The 11,962-nt window shown below is 55.8% G+C and overlaps 5 protein-coding genes across 5 annotated transcripts; 3 read left to right on the top strand and 2 right to left on the bottom strand.

Moving 5' to 3' along the window:
• The first annotated feature begins 49 nt into the window (after nucleotides 1–49).
• IWZ02DRAFT_163095 (uncharacterized protein) lies at nucleotides 50–2,056 on the top strand. Its single transcript, XM_066762089.1, has 2 exons — nucleotides 50–1,021; nucleotides 1,103–2,056. Exons 1-2 carry the CDS (start codon nucleotides 323–325, stop codon nucleotides 1,574–1,576), a joined length of 1,173 nt encoding a protein of 390 aa, XP_066617537.1. The 5' UTR covers nucleotides 50–322; the 3' UTR covers nucleotides 1,577–2,056.
• Nucleotides 1,693–2,938, bottom strand: IWZ02DRAFT_163102 (uncharacterized protein). The gene is made up of 3 exons (XM_066762090.1): nucleotides 2,861–2,938; nucleotides 2,534–2,810; nucleotides 1,693–2,483 (listed from the first exon to the last, which is right to left on the bottom strand). The coding sequence occupies exons 2-3, from the start codon at nucleotides 2,643–2,645 to the stop codon at nucleotides 1,924–1,926; spliced, it is 672 nt and encodes a 223-aa protein (XP_066617536.1). The 5' UTR covers nucleotides 2,646–2,810; nucleotides 2,861–2,938; the 3' UTR covers nucleotides 1,693–1,923.
• A 1,712-nt stretch (nucleotides 2,939–4,650) lies between these two features.
• On the top strand, nucleotides 4,651–5,804 carry IWZ02DRAFT_162999 (uncharacterized protein). Its single transcript, XM_066762087.1, has 2 exons — nucleotides 4,651–5,128; nucleotides 5,197–5,804. The coding sequence occupies exons 1-2, from the start codon at nucleotides 5,057–5,059 to the stop codon at nucleotides 5,746–5,748; spliced, it is 624 nt and encodes a 207-aa protein (XP_066617535.1). The 5' UTR covers nucleotides 4,651–5,056; the 3' UTR covers nucleotides 5,749–5,804.
• Nucleotides 5,805–6,574: 770 nt separating this feature from the next.
• IWZ02DRAFT_437881 (uncharacterized protein) lies at nucleotides 6,575–7,991 on the top strand (the record flags this gene model as incomplete). Its single annotated transcript, XM_066766673.1, has 2 exons — nucleotides 6,575–6,742; nucleotides 6,798–7,991. 2 exons carry the CDS (start codon nucleotides 6,575–6,577, stop codon nucleotides 7,989–7,991), a joined length of 1,362 nt encoding a protein of 453 aa, XP_066617534.1.
• A 1,397-nt stretch (nucleotides 7,992–9,388) lies between these two features.
• On the bottom strand, nucleotides 9,389–10,974 carry IWZ02DRAFT_437880 (uncharacterized protein; the record flags this gene model as incomplete). Its single annotated transcript, XM_066766672.1, has 2 exons — nucleotides 9,389–10,263; nucleotides 10,302–10,974. The coding sequence occupies 2 exons, from the start codon at nucleotides 10,972–10,974 to the stop codon at nucleotides 9,389–9,391; spliced, it is 1,548 nt and encodes a 515-aa protein (XP_066617533.1).
• Nucleotides 10,975–11,962: the final 988 nt, after the last annotated feature.

Raw genomic sequence — 11,962 nt, 5'->3', positions numbered from 1 at the left:
CAGTCCTTCCGCTCGACCCAAGAAACTTTCATAGCGCGTTTCATGCCCCCTGCACGCCCTGACTGCGCTGCTCGATTCCGTCGCGTCTTCCGCGCGTAGTTAGACACGCAATCCGCCGCTTTGGCCGGGGAAAACGATGTCTACGGGCAAACGCCACGCCAGAGTTTCCCACGGTGTGTGTCTGCGGTTTGCGGGAAATTGATCAATGATCAGGCATTGCAAGCTTCCGTTCTCCTTCCCACTTGTGTGGATTTTTGGATTCATCACTGCTCGTCTTGTCCTCAATATCTCCGTTTTTGGCTCTCTTCCATCAGGTGCTTGAATGAATATGAGCCGTCTTCCGAGCCCGAGCCCGAGCCCGAGTGAAATGTCAAGCAACGGCGGCGACAGCGAAGGAGAGGGGCCCACGGACGACGAAATCGAAACAAGGCTTCGACGAGCCGAATCGGAGCACCGGAGGTGGCTACCAAGGTTTTTCAAACAACATGCGTACAAGATTGGCTTCCTGATCATGGGCCTCATGGCCATCATCATCATGCAGCGCAAGCTCTTGCAGCAGGAGGCGCAACCACCGATTGTCGACCCCACGGCCATCATCAATCACCAGCACGCAAGCCCCGACCAAGAGGCCACGGCAGCGTCTGGCCACCTCAAAAACATCAACAACACCATTACTCCTCGGCAAGTTGACGACCTCGTCAGCCTCGCAGACCAGGTCGTGTCGTTTGCGCGTGCCGGCGCGCTCGCTTCGACCGACATGCCGCTCATCGGGCTTGACGTGCTCATGGACACGTCGCTGATCGTCAAGACGGCAAATCGGAGCACCAACGTCGTTTGGCTCGCGGCCAAAAGCATCGATGCGCAGCTCCACGATATCTTGGGGACAGTCAGGGCCGATGCGGAGGTGGTGCCTCACGATGCGGCCAAGGCCGTGATGCATTTGAACCAGACCGTGGGCAGGATACGTATCAGGCTGGATGCTGTGGTTGCAGGAGCCGACTTTATAGTCCCCATCATCACTGTATGTACCCGCGCAACAATCAGCGAGATATGAGAAAGAGAGGGAGAGAGAAAGGCTAACTCAACTGCACCCATGTTCCAGAGGCAATGCGAGAACCTCAAGCTCCTCACCGACGTTCTCACCAAAGGCAGCCAACACCTCGAATCCGACGTCGCCCGCACCGACCAGAGCCTCGTCAGCAAGCTCTCCAAGGTAATCTGGATGCCTTACTGGCTCAGCAGCGTGGTCAGGCATTTGCAACAAGCGCGCGAGGAGATGGCGCGCATGCGCGAGCTGTGCACGAAGCTCGAGCCGACCATCCAACTGCTCTGCGACTCGGTGCGGCCGCTGACCACGTACGCCAACGTGCTCCGCAAAGTGCCGCGCGACTTGTGCAAGGAGACTGTCAAGTTGGACAGCCGCTGGACCGTCATGGCCGACTTGGAGACGTGGGCGGGTGAACACGACCTGCGCGAAAAGGTGGCGCCGTGCGTGGTGCAGAACTACCTGGAGCTGCTGCGGATGCTGGAAAGAATCCAGCTGCGGGAAGTTGGTGGTGCTGGGCTGCACGACTGACTGAATCTCTTTTGTCTTTTCTTTCTCTCCCTCTTCTCTTCTCCGTAGTTGTTGTTGGTGTTCTTGTTGTGTTTTGTGGTCGGATGCGCAGGGGTCCGAGTCGACGCTGAGGCGAGGCGATGGATATCCGCAATTCGCGCAGGCTACTCGATCCAATTTATAGCAATTGATTTCGTCTCTTGGAACGTCGGTGCTGTTGCTGCTTCGGATGTGTCTTTGGGATAGAAGAGAGAAGGGAGTTTCATCAGGTGCCAGTACAAATATCATGATCCCGAGAACTTCATTACACTCTCCTGCGTACACAAGCCCATTCCAGCCCCCCTTTTCCGTAGCACGCATAGTTCTGCTTACTCGTCATCATCACCCGCCATTCCCCAAATGCGCTTCTCGGCCCGCGCCAGTCTCATTTCGGGTGTCAAGCAATCATACTTCTCCGCCATGCTCTTCTTGTTCTGCACGGTCATGTACAGCTCGGCGCACATGTAGTCGTGCATCAAGCCGAGGCGCGCATACTCGCACTTGTCCGTATGCCACACACGCGACAGGCGGCGCGAGGCCATCCTGACAGCGGCGTGGCAGGCGTCAACGTCAGCGGCCGACGTGGGCGCCGCGCTTGCGTCAATGTTGAAGGCCCGGAGCGCGTCCCAGTGCAGGATTTGGAGATCAGCCGCGAGCTTCTCGAGAGGCGGCAGCGTCATCGCAGAGGTGGTTGCATTGTTGTTGATTAGCTGTGGTGCTGGTGATGTTGTCGATTCGAGGACTGGTCCGGCATGGTGCATTGCGTAGGCGCCGACGAGGAAGCCGATGATCAAGGCAGTGGTGGCGGTCAAGGCATGGCCGAGGAATCGGAACGCCGTGTTTGCTCTTTGTTGCCAATTCATGGGGCGGCGGCGCGGAAATGCATCGACTACTGCTCGTCAAATCGACTGCGCGCGATACAGGCATGTAATTACGTACCTGAGGCACTGTGATGGGAGCTGGACTCATCATCAGTGCTGTCGCTGTCTACCTCTGCCATGGATATTCGACAAGAAGATCGTGAATGGCGGGGTTGATTGCTTTTTGCCATGCTGGCCTGAACAAAGACTCGGAGAACGCCGAGTTGGACAAGAACACAACACAAGGTCGTCTTTATCCTTTCTTCGGTTGCCAAGCCAGCCCGGCCAGTCCGTTTTCAGGTCATGCGCCAAGGCGTGTGGTCCTTGACGCATCGCGTACGTACATTGGAGAGCGAACGGACTCAGTCGGCAATTGCAGCAGGTCCACTCTCCAGGAACACCTTACCGATCTTTACCCTCTCCTCAGCAACATCTTCACCATGTCGTTTCGGGCAGCCCAATCGGAACAGACGCATACTGTCAGCAAACGGGAGTGGGAAAACTTGGTTGTACGACGAAAAGCGGCAGACAAACAGACTGGTAGACTGACGAGGCAACAGGAGTCCAATGCTCAAATGAGGAACACAATATCCGTCTTGGAGGAGGACCTTCGAGACAGAATGGTGCGTTCATCTTGTCTCTGTCCATCATTGTCGCTGACCAATCGAGAGGAAATAGGCCATGATCGAGAAGCTTCAAACGACGATCCAGGAACTTCAGAAGAAGAATCACAAGCTCGAGGACCAACGTGATCGAGCACTGTCGTTGATTGGATGACCCCTTAGTAGATTCCCCCGGCCATGTGTGGTGTTGGGTTTCATCGCGCAATGTAGAACACGTCTCGTCGCAAACGATGTGAGATGTTTCACCCACACCAACATGTCCGACGTGAGACCTGGTTTCAACCTTTCCTTCCTCCGTCCGTCCCCTTTGTCATGATTGTACAAGGACATGGTTTGATGCGATCAAGGCGCGCGGTTGGGGTGGAAAGGCTTATGGCGTGGCGAATCGATGGCTTGTGCGTCGCGAAGTCATAGTCATGGCGGGCGCGTTTTCGGTTCTGAGTGTTACGGGCGGCGGCTTTCAAAATCGAATCGAATTTCGGCGGGATAGACAAGGACTGGTCGACGAGTAAGAAGGGAGGGAAGACAATGAATTGAGTCCTATACCTAGGCGCCATGAAATGCTTTCCGGCGTCGTACGTCAGGGCGCTCGTCAGGATCCCTATTCCGAACCGTCTTCCGTATCAAACATAGCGGTATCGCAGGAGGTTCGCAGGCGACTCTGTTCAATGCGCGATGCAGTCGCGTCGTGTGTTGGCGTTGGTGTTGGTGTTGAGGTTGGACGGGCTGCCCTGGCCGGACGAGGAGCCAGTCACGTGCCGATCGGCCCGGGCCGAGTCCAAGATGCCTGACGCGTCATCACCACCAACACCATGCCTACATGTACACATCCATCACGGCACACGCCTTTCAGCTTCCACTTCTGCGCCCGCTTCGGCTTCGCTTGTCCAAACGTGGAGGCTGGAGCTGCGCGTGTCGACGTGGAGAGATGCCGGCCTGTTATCGCCGTCGCAAAAGCGCAAACGAGCTGGGCGGTCCTACGATCCGACTGCTGGCAATTGACGCGCACCAAGTTCCTCGAAATCTTCGGCGCTGACTCGACCTGGTCGGCAAGCTTCGCTGGACGACTTCAGAGTTCTGTGACGAAACAGACCATTCCAAGTGAGTTGCTCTTGTTCTCATCATTTTCAATCTTGCTCACCCATGGCAAGCCTGCTCCTAGGTAATCGCTCCCGTGAATCGATCGCAGAACACTCCAACACGCCAAACCCTTCCGAAAGACCCGCGCCACTGGATACAACTGGGAGCGAAAATGCCATGGACGACGGCACGATGTAGACAGGCGACGGGACTGCACCACCGGACTTGAACGCAATAGAGGATGGGGATATGTGACATGGCCAGTGATTGATCAATCCTGATACGCACTGCTGGGACACAGCGCCGTGTTTGCCTCCCTTCATCATCTTCCTCCGCGCTCGAGGACACGCTGCGCCAAGTCGTTCTCCCAACCCGAGGCTCGTAGCACGATGGGGCTGGGAAACAAACAAACATATCGACCCGTGGCCGCCTGGTGCCCATGCAAGGGGAAGTCCTTGACAATGGCGGTCTTGGGGGACGATGGATGAAACCGTCGTACAACGCTCACAAATTCAATGTGCAATCTGCCAGCCAGTCTCGGAGAGACGTTACCCACAGGCTCCGAAACGCTTCGCGTGCCTCCCGCCACGATGAACATGGCTGGAAAAAAAAAACGACAAGAGGATCACTCGCCGCCAGTTGGTCATCAGCTTGTATACTCAGCATCGTCGACTCGTTCTGCCCATTGATCTGCTGGGGATTACTTGCTGCCTGCCCGCTGTGTTCCCCTCTGTCGGCAGTCTACATGATGCCTCTCGCAACAGCGGCTGCCTGCATCGCTTTGCTGGCTCGCAATTTTCCATTTGCAAAATCTTTGCTCTACTTCCAATTCTCCCCATCCTCTCTCCGTGTCTTTCTCGACACAATCCAACACGGTTTCCTCGCCCTGATCCGCAGCAATGGCCCCCATGACACCACCTGACAATCAAGAGGTAAACCAGCCGCCCAATGATGCAGACTGCGGCGAAAAGGCAAGACAAATTGCTCCTCTTCTCCCAATCATTACCCAATGGCCGATCCACTCGCTCACGTCGACCAGGCATCCCCGAGCCCCATGCAATCGCCGACCGTCGACTCGACAGCAACGACGACCGATGATGGCGAGGCCAACGCCGACGCTGAAGTTGACGTCGACCGGAAATCTTCGGGCACCGTGTCCCCCGTCCCGGTCGTTGAGCCAAAGGCAACACCAAGCAGCAAGGCCGACGCCGACGTCGACATGTTCATCAGCCAACTCCGCGTCGAATGCGAATTCGACGACGTGCTGGAGAACGAAAAGGTCTATCTCGAGAAATACAAAGCGGTCAAAGCGGACGTCGAAGAGGCGATGCAGTGCTACGTAGCCTGCTTCGACAGATTTGAGCAGCTGTTCGCCGGGAGCGAAGGCTGTGCGCGGGAAGGCGACTTCCTGGGCCAGCTGTGCAAGGAGCGGTCCAATCTGGGCGAGGGTTGCGTACGCGCACTGACGAAGATGCTGAATGCGTACAACGACTTGCGGTGCCAGATGATTGCGCGCCGCATGTACGAGGTCAAGCTTGAAGAAGGGGACAACGAGGGACATGGAAAGGGAAAAGAAGCGGCGAGAGAGTAAAGAGGGCCACGCATCTATTGTTGTTGTACTTTGGTTGTCTCCCTCCAACACGTGTGTTTTCTTTGCCTCGTCCCAACATTCACCATGTCTTCATCCCTCTTGTGAGCCATTGCTGTGTATTTCGCTGGATAGCCTGGAGCAGCTACGTCTTCTGGACGCGCTGCAAGGTGCGCTCATGGTGCTCCAGGGCTTCGGGGCAGGCCTTGTGGGACTGCCAGGGCGGCAACGGCCTCGGCGTCGTCGACCCTGCGCTGATGCTCCTCGACGGCGACATGCTGCGCTTCTTGGCTTCGAAGACGGCATTGAAGAAGGAGACGATCTTGCGCTCGACGGGCGTCTTTTGACTGAGGTCTAAGATCACGTTAGTCTTTTTCGTTGCCCCTCCTTTTTCATTTTGCCTTGGGAAAATTTTGGTGGCGTAAGAGGACATGTTGCTTGGTGCTTGACGTGGTTGAAGACAGATCTGACCGGATCAATTGAGTGCTCCTGTAAGTTGAATACTTCCAAGACACTGTGGATCAAAAACTTACTTTCAGAGCGACGGTCTAGGAGCAGTCCCGCGGCCGCAACGCCTTTTGGTTTTTTTTTTTTTTTTTTTTTTTCTCTTCTTTTTTCTCAATTTTTCCTCGAAACAAATGGCCGACGGACGGTAGTATCGGCTTGTTCCCGCGGCTCATAGCCACACGCAGCAGGCCAATATGCCGCGGCCGCTCGCAAAGAACCGCCACGGCTTTGGCTTTAAAAGGTTTCCTTCCCATCCATCACATCAGCTCATCGGTCAGTCCTCCATTCAAGTCAACCATCCACCTAGATTCAAAAAGAAAACATGGTTTCCACCCAGTGCTGTGCTCAACTGCGCACGGCAAAATCCGTCCAATGTATCAAGGACCGCCAGTTCCAACGTTTGACATGTACTCAACACAAGAACTTGGAGAAATTCATCCGCTCGCAGCTTGACTCCAAGCAGCTGAAGCGCGTTCTTGAAGGCGCCGAGGTGGGTTTGTGCCTCTCGTATGAGCAAACAATCAAGCTGACTGCTGCCGGGATAGTGGATGGCACCTATGCGCCACGAACGCGACTTCATCATCCCCGACAGTTACGTTGAATTGTCGGACTCCGAGTCTGATGACGAGGACGAAGAGGAAGATGACCTGGATGATCCTGTCCAGACGACCATCGACGACGAGGAAGTTGCGGATCTCAACAACGACCTCCTTCGATTCCAGCTAGCCACCGCCGGAAGGGCTCGCCGATCATCCATGGCCCTGGAGCATCTTCGCGCCGTCAGAGATGCAGCTCTGGCCAAACGCACCACCACAACTTCTTCCTCCCCGTCCGCGATCCGTTCTGGACCCGACGAGTACCTAATGAGCGGTGCGCTCCCTGACGAGCGACCTCGCCCTGCTGTCGCCTTGAAGAATCGTTCAGTCCGCTTCGACCTGACCCGCCCGGGCTCCTTTACGCCCACGTACGCTTGTCCTGATTCGAACCGTTCTGTCCGGGTCAAGATGCCCCCCTTGACTCCCCTGACACCCCCATCAACGGTCCAGGACCCCGTTTCCGCCGCCGCCGATTCGCCTCAACGCCGCCTGCCAGTCTCGCCCACTCTGACTGTCTACTCGGGGGGTTCCGAGTCGCCCTCGCCCACTCCAACGGTCCACCCGGGTGAGCCGCAATTCTCTCCTCAGCATCTGCCGGCCTCTCCCACTCCAACTGTCCTCCACCCAGCAGGCTCCGAGTCACCCTCCTCGCCCACGCCAACCGTCCATCGGGGTGACGACTCTGAATCGTCACCACGGTTCTCTCCTCGCTATCTGCCGGCCTCTCCCACCCCAACTATCCACCCAGGTGCCTCGTCGCCACGAATTTCGCCTCGCGGCGGCCGCCTGCCGAGGACCAGTGACTACCCAGGCCTGCTGTCTCTGGAATCATCCCCGCGCAGCAGCAACAGCCTGCGCTCGCCGATCACGCCTTCGATCATGTCTCTACAAGCGCACCCTCGCGGCCTCGCCTCGCCGCTCCAGATGCGCCCGCGCCCGGCCACGCCTTCGTCGTCTTCTGCTTTACCCTCTCACTTGGGGTCGCCGCTGCAGATGCCGCCGCCGCCGTCCTCTTCGTCTTCCTCTTCTTCGAGGAGCGGTGTCGAGGCAGCAGACTCGCGTCGTCAGGGCCGTCGTGGCTCGACTTTGCCCAGAGAAACGCCGCTCGTGAGCTACCACCTGCCGCATGCAGGTCTGAGATAAGAGGGAGATGGTGAGGATGGTGATTCTGGAAGGGTTTGTTTGGTTGGTCACGGTGCCCCTTGTCTGGTTGGTCGTTGGTTTACGGATGATTTGAATTTGGGGATATCTTTCTCAAGTCATCGACGTTCTTTTTTCTTTTCCTTTGTTTTTTTTTTTTTTTTTTTTCCTTCCATTCTCTCTCTTTGCTTCTTACCTGCTCTTGTGTATTAGTACTAGCAGCGGTCTGTCTTTTCCGTCAACCATCATGTCCATCTTTCCTTTTCTTTGATTCTTTATAGTAATATGCGGGTTATGTTTCAGAATATTTCCTCAGGATACACAAGATCTGAAACAAAATAAAAAAAAAAATTTCATCATACTCTTGCTCTCCATAATGCCACATCCGGATGTTACTGGCGGCGGTACGTCAATTTGGGTTGGCGGCGCTGGCACTTGTTTGGCGCCTTACTCGTCCGTGGCGTCGTGCATTTCCCGGTCTCAACCACGCGACTGAAAGCATAGAGGTAAGTGTTGCCAAGAGATGCGGACGGGCAGGAAGACCGACGTGACGATGACGAAAGGCAAGGACGATGACGAAAGAGATGATGGAATAGAAACGCCAGCAGCACATGGACGCGATGCAGAGATTGACGTGTGATGGTGATGGTCAACACCAGGGGCGGTGGTGGTAATGGTGATTCGACCAATCAGAAGCTCGGAAATACAACTTCAAACGTCGCAAGACGGCCAGCTCCTTCCTCCTCCGCCGCCTTCACCCCCTCCGCCTCCTCCGCCTCCTCCACCTCCTCCACCGCCACCTCATCTTCCCTGCCACTCACTCTTTCCCTTGCACCCCCACCTCCCAAGTCGTTAACAACAACAACAACACTGACCCAACAACACTTGGTCGGAACAAAGCCTAGAACCTCGTAAACCGTCTGGACAACACGCGCGCGAGATCAAACCCGCAGCCCGATTTCTTCTCTTCATGGTGCGTTGGATGCATGCATGCAGAGTCAGCAGCACCTCCAGCATGTCCTGATTGATTACCTTGGCCTTGGCTCGTGACAGTCTCGTCCTATTCCACCTCGCCTGCTGAGTGAGTGAGCGGGCGCGACCGGCGCGGACACCCTCTCGTCAAGAAGAGAAACAAGTAATTCGTCAACCCGGCTCCTCTCGACACCATGGCAATCTGGCGCGCAATCGCGACGTTGTTTTCGTCCAGCCTCGATCGAGCCTTCGACATGGTCGACTTACCCGTCGGTGCGTCCACCTGTTTCCTTCATTTGTGTCTGTCGTCAACGTGCGGGTTGGCTCGAGGAAGCGGCGAATTGGGAGGTGGTATTTGGGCTGACAAGGAAAGCGACAAAGTAGCACCAAAGGAGACGGGTTGGTATGTGGGAATGGACGGCGAAAAACTAAACCGATGCGCCTCGTCTTTCGCGCCAGCCATGTCCGTTGATCAGTCGACCGGGCTCAGCTGTGCCGGCCAGTCGGTTTGGACCAGCTTCCTGTGTGGGCGCTTCGCTCGTGTCGGTCTCCGTGTCACATTCCGTCGTCGACCCTGCTGCCGACGGGGACCACGCCCGGGCCGGCCAAAAGCGACGCTTTGGCATTGCCGGTGACAGCAACGGCGGCGACTGTGTGGTTGATGCAGATGATGTCGATCGTGACGGGGCACCCTGTGGTTCATGTTTTGTGGGCTCGGATCGAGGTGGGCTCGGATCCGTGGGCCCAAAGTACTCGTCGAGCCGCTCCCGCGCGTCCTGCTCGGCGTCGGCCACCTGTTGAAGCCCTTCCTCTGTAGCTTGTCTGATGTCGCACATCACGTCATCAGCGACTTCCCGCAGACGGTCCTCTGCCAGGCCGCAGATGCCACCCAGCGGCTCGTTCTCGTCAATGTACTGATCGAACATGTCGGTGAAGAGCGGCCGCAGAGCGCCACAGAGCACCCCGTCCGGTTTCGATTCCTTCTGCAGCAACCGAGGCAGAATCCGTCGCAGCGTCTGCCGGAGCATTGCGGGCAAAATATCCTTCAGAGTCCCCTCGAGCATCTCGCGCAGTGCCTCCTTCATCTCATCGTTGTTTATGACGCCTTGGTTCCGCGTATCCCGGTACAATGGCGGGGCGTCGGCGTTGGCAGCGGCAGTGCCCGATTCGTAATGACCGACCGAGCTGAGAGCCAGCGCTGAGTAGTCAGTCTCGCTGTCCGTATTGGGCACGTACGCGCGGCCTTCATCTTTGTGGCAGTGCGGCCGTTTCGGTGGCGGCTTCGGTGCACCGCGGGGAGAGCCTGCGAGTGTCAGAAGCATTCGACAAGCCAGAGGAGACGAGGAAACCTGCCAGAGCCTCTGCGTTTGCTATTTGCTCGCGGCGGCGGCGCTTGGTATGCTGGGGGGTTCTCCTGCGTGTTGAAGACGGTGTGGTCACACTCTCGCGTGCCAATCCCCGCGCTGTACAAGCGCCGACGGAATGAAGAGAGGTAGTCCAACTTCCCATCCACGGCCAATGCTCTGAAATTTTCCAGTCGGGCATGGTGGTTTTCGTTGAGCCCATGCATTTGAACGTATAACCGCAGCTTGGTCGCTCGGCAGACTTCCTGAAAAGCCCCTACTTGTTCGCGGTGTTCGGGCTTTGGTGTCAGGCAGGGGCTCTCTACTTGTGGGACGAGCAAGCGCCCGGCATTGGCGAGCGTGAGGGAAAGGACAAGAAACTTTCCGCGCTGAGGCCTTGGTACACTGTCATTGAGGAGGTTCTGAATGGCAATCGGGACTTGGGCATCTGTTGACACGTCCATGGTGACAAGGTCTCTAGGCGAGTGTTGAAGGTAAATCCATTGACAAACATCATGTTCCTCAAAAGAAGCACGTATGCGGAGGCTGATCATTCCTTGAGTATCTTGCTGATTGTAAATTCTGAGGCCGCATGGGCACCAACGACCGTCGGTGCCATTGGCTTGGGCGACGATTGACGACTTTTCAAACACAGGCGAGGAAGTGGCCATAGATAATGGACTGCAAAGGTACGACCGTCAGCGAAGAGCAGAATGCGTAGATTGATTCATCTATGTGTGTAGCGCAAGGTGTAAGCCCGCAGACAAGCTGCGATCCCCACCCACCCGGGCTTCTGTGGTTCGAGCAGCCCTGGCTCGAGCAACCCAGCCGGAAGGAAACTCTCAACCGCCGTCGAAGGTCGTTCCCACGCGGGCGACTTGTCACAACAGACCGACCGACCCATAAAGGTCCATGCCCCTCTTGTTGGGAAGAGGCCCTATGCAGCCACAGGGATGGCAGGATCATCGTGGGAGAAGCTGGCTGGCGGCAAGCGACGGCGAGGGAGCGAGTCAACGAGGATCGGGGAACCCACGGCCAGGTGGCTGGCAAGGAAAGGGAAAGGTGAGGCTGCGCTCCGAGGTGAGCTGGGCTGTAAGCAGGCAGGAGAAGGGTCGGAAAGAAACGAGACGTACGCAACAAGATGTACGAGAATCGTGGATGAGATGGGTGGACGTGGATGGATGGCGATGAAGACGACGGAGACGTAAACGTAAGATGCTGGGAGAAAGCGGAGGCCCGGGTGTTGTTAGGGAATTGCCGCCCGCCCTAGACCCGTGACTGGTTGTTTACCTCATCCATCTTAGATAAAGAATGACTCATGCGACGCAATGCGTTATGTGACATGTAACTTAACATGCTAGCTGCCCTTACTAACTATGCGCTTATAATAGCTAGCTTACTACTATTACTACTACTATTATAATAGATATTACTATAATACTTTACTACTACCTATTACGTTAGTAAAGAAAGGCTTTACTATAAAGACTTTATAAGTACTAAAGAGCGCTAGGACTATAAGTACTTTATATAGGAGCATGTTATAATATAGATTTAAGAGGGAATTCTACTATAGAGATTTTAGTAATAGAGCTATAACTAGCTCTATAACTTATTTAAAGATAGAGAGTAGTAGTAGTTTATCTAGAAAGAGATAAG

The sequence above is a fragment of the Phyllosticta citriasiana genome (assembly GCF_038021145.1).
Source record: "Phyllosticta citriasiana strain CBS 120426 chromosome Unknown IWZ02scaffold_25, whole genome shotgun sequence".
In the NCBI taxonomy this organism is placed as follows: domain Eukaryota; kingdom Fungi; phylum Ascomycota; class Dothideomycetes; order Botryosphaeriales; family Phyllostictaceae; genus Phyllosticta; species Phyllosticta citriasiana.
This window is presented reverse-complemented; position numbering and strand designations above follow the sequence as displayed.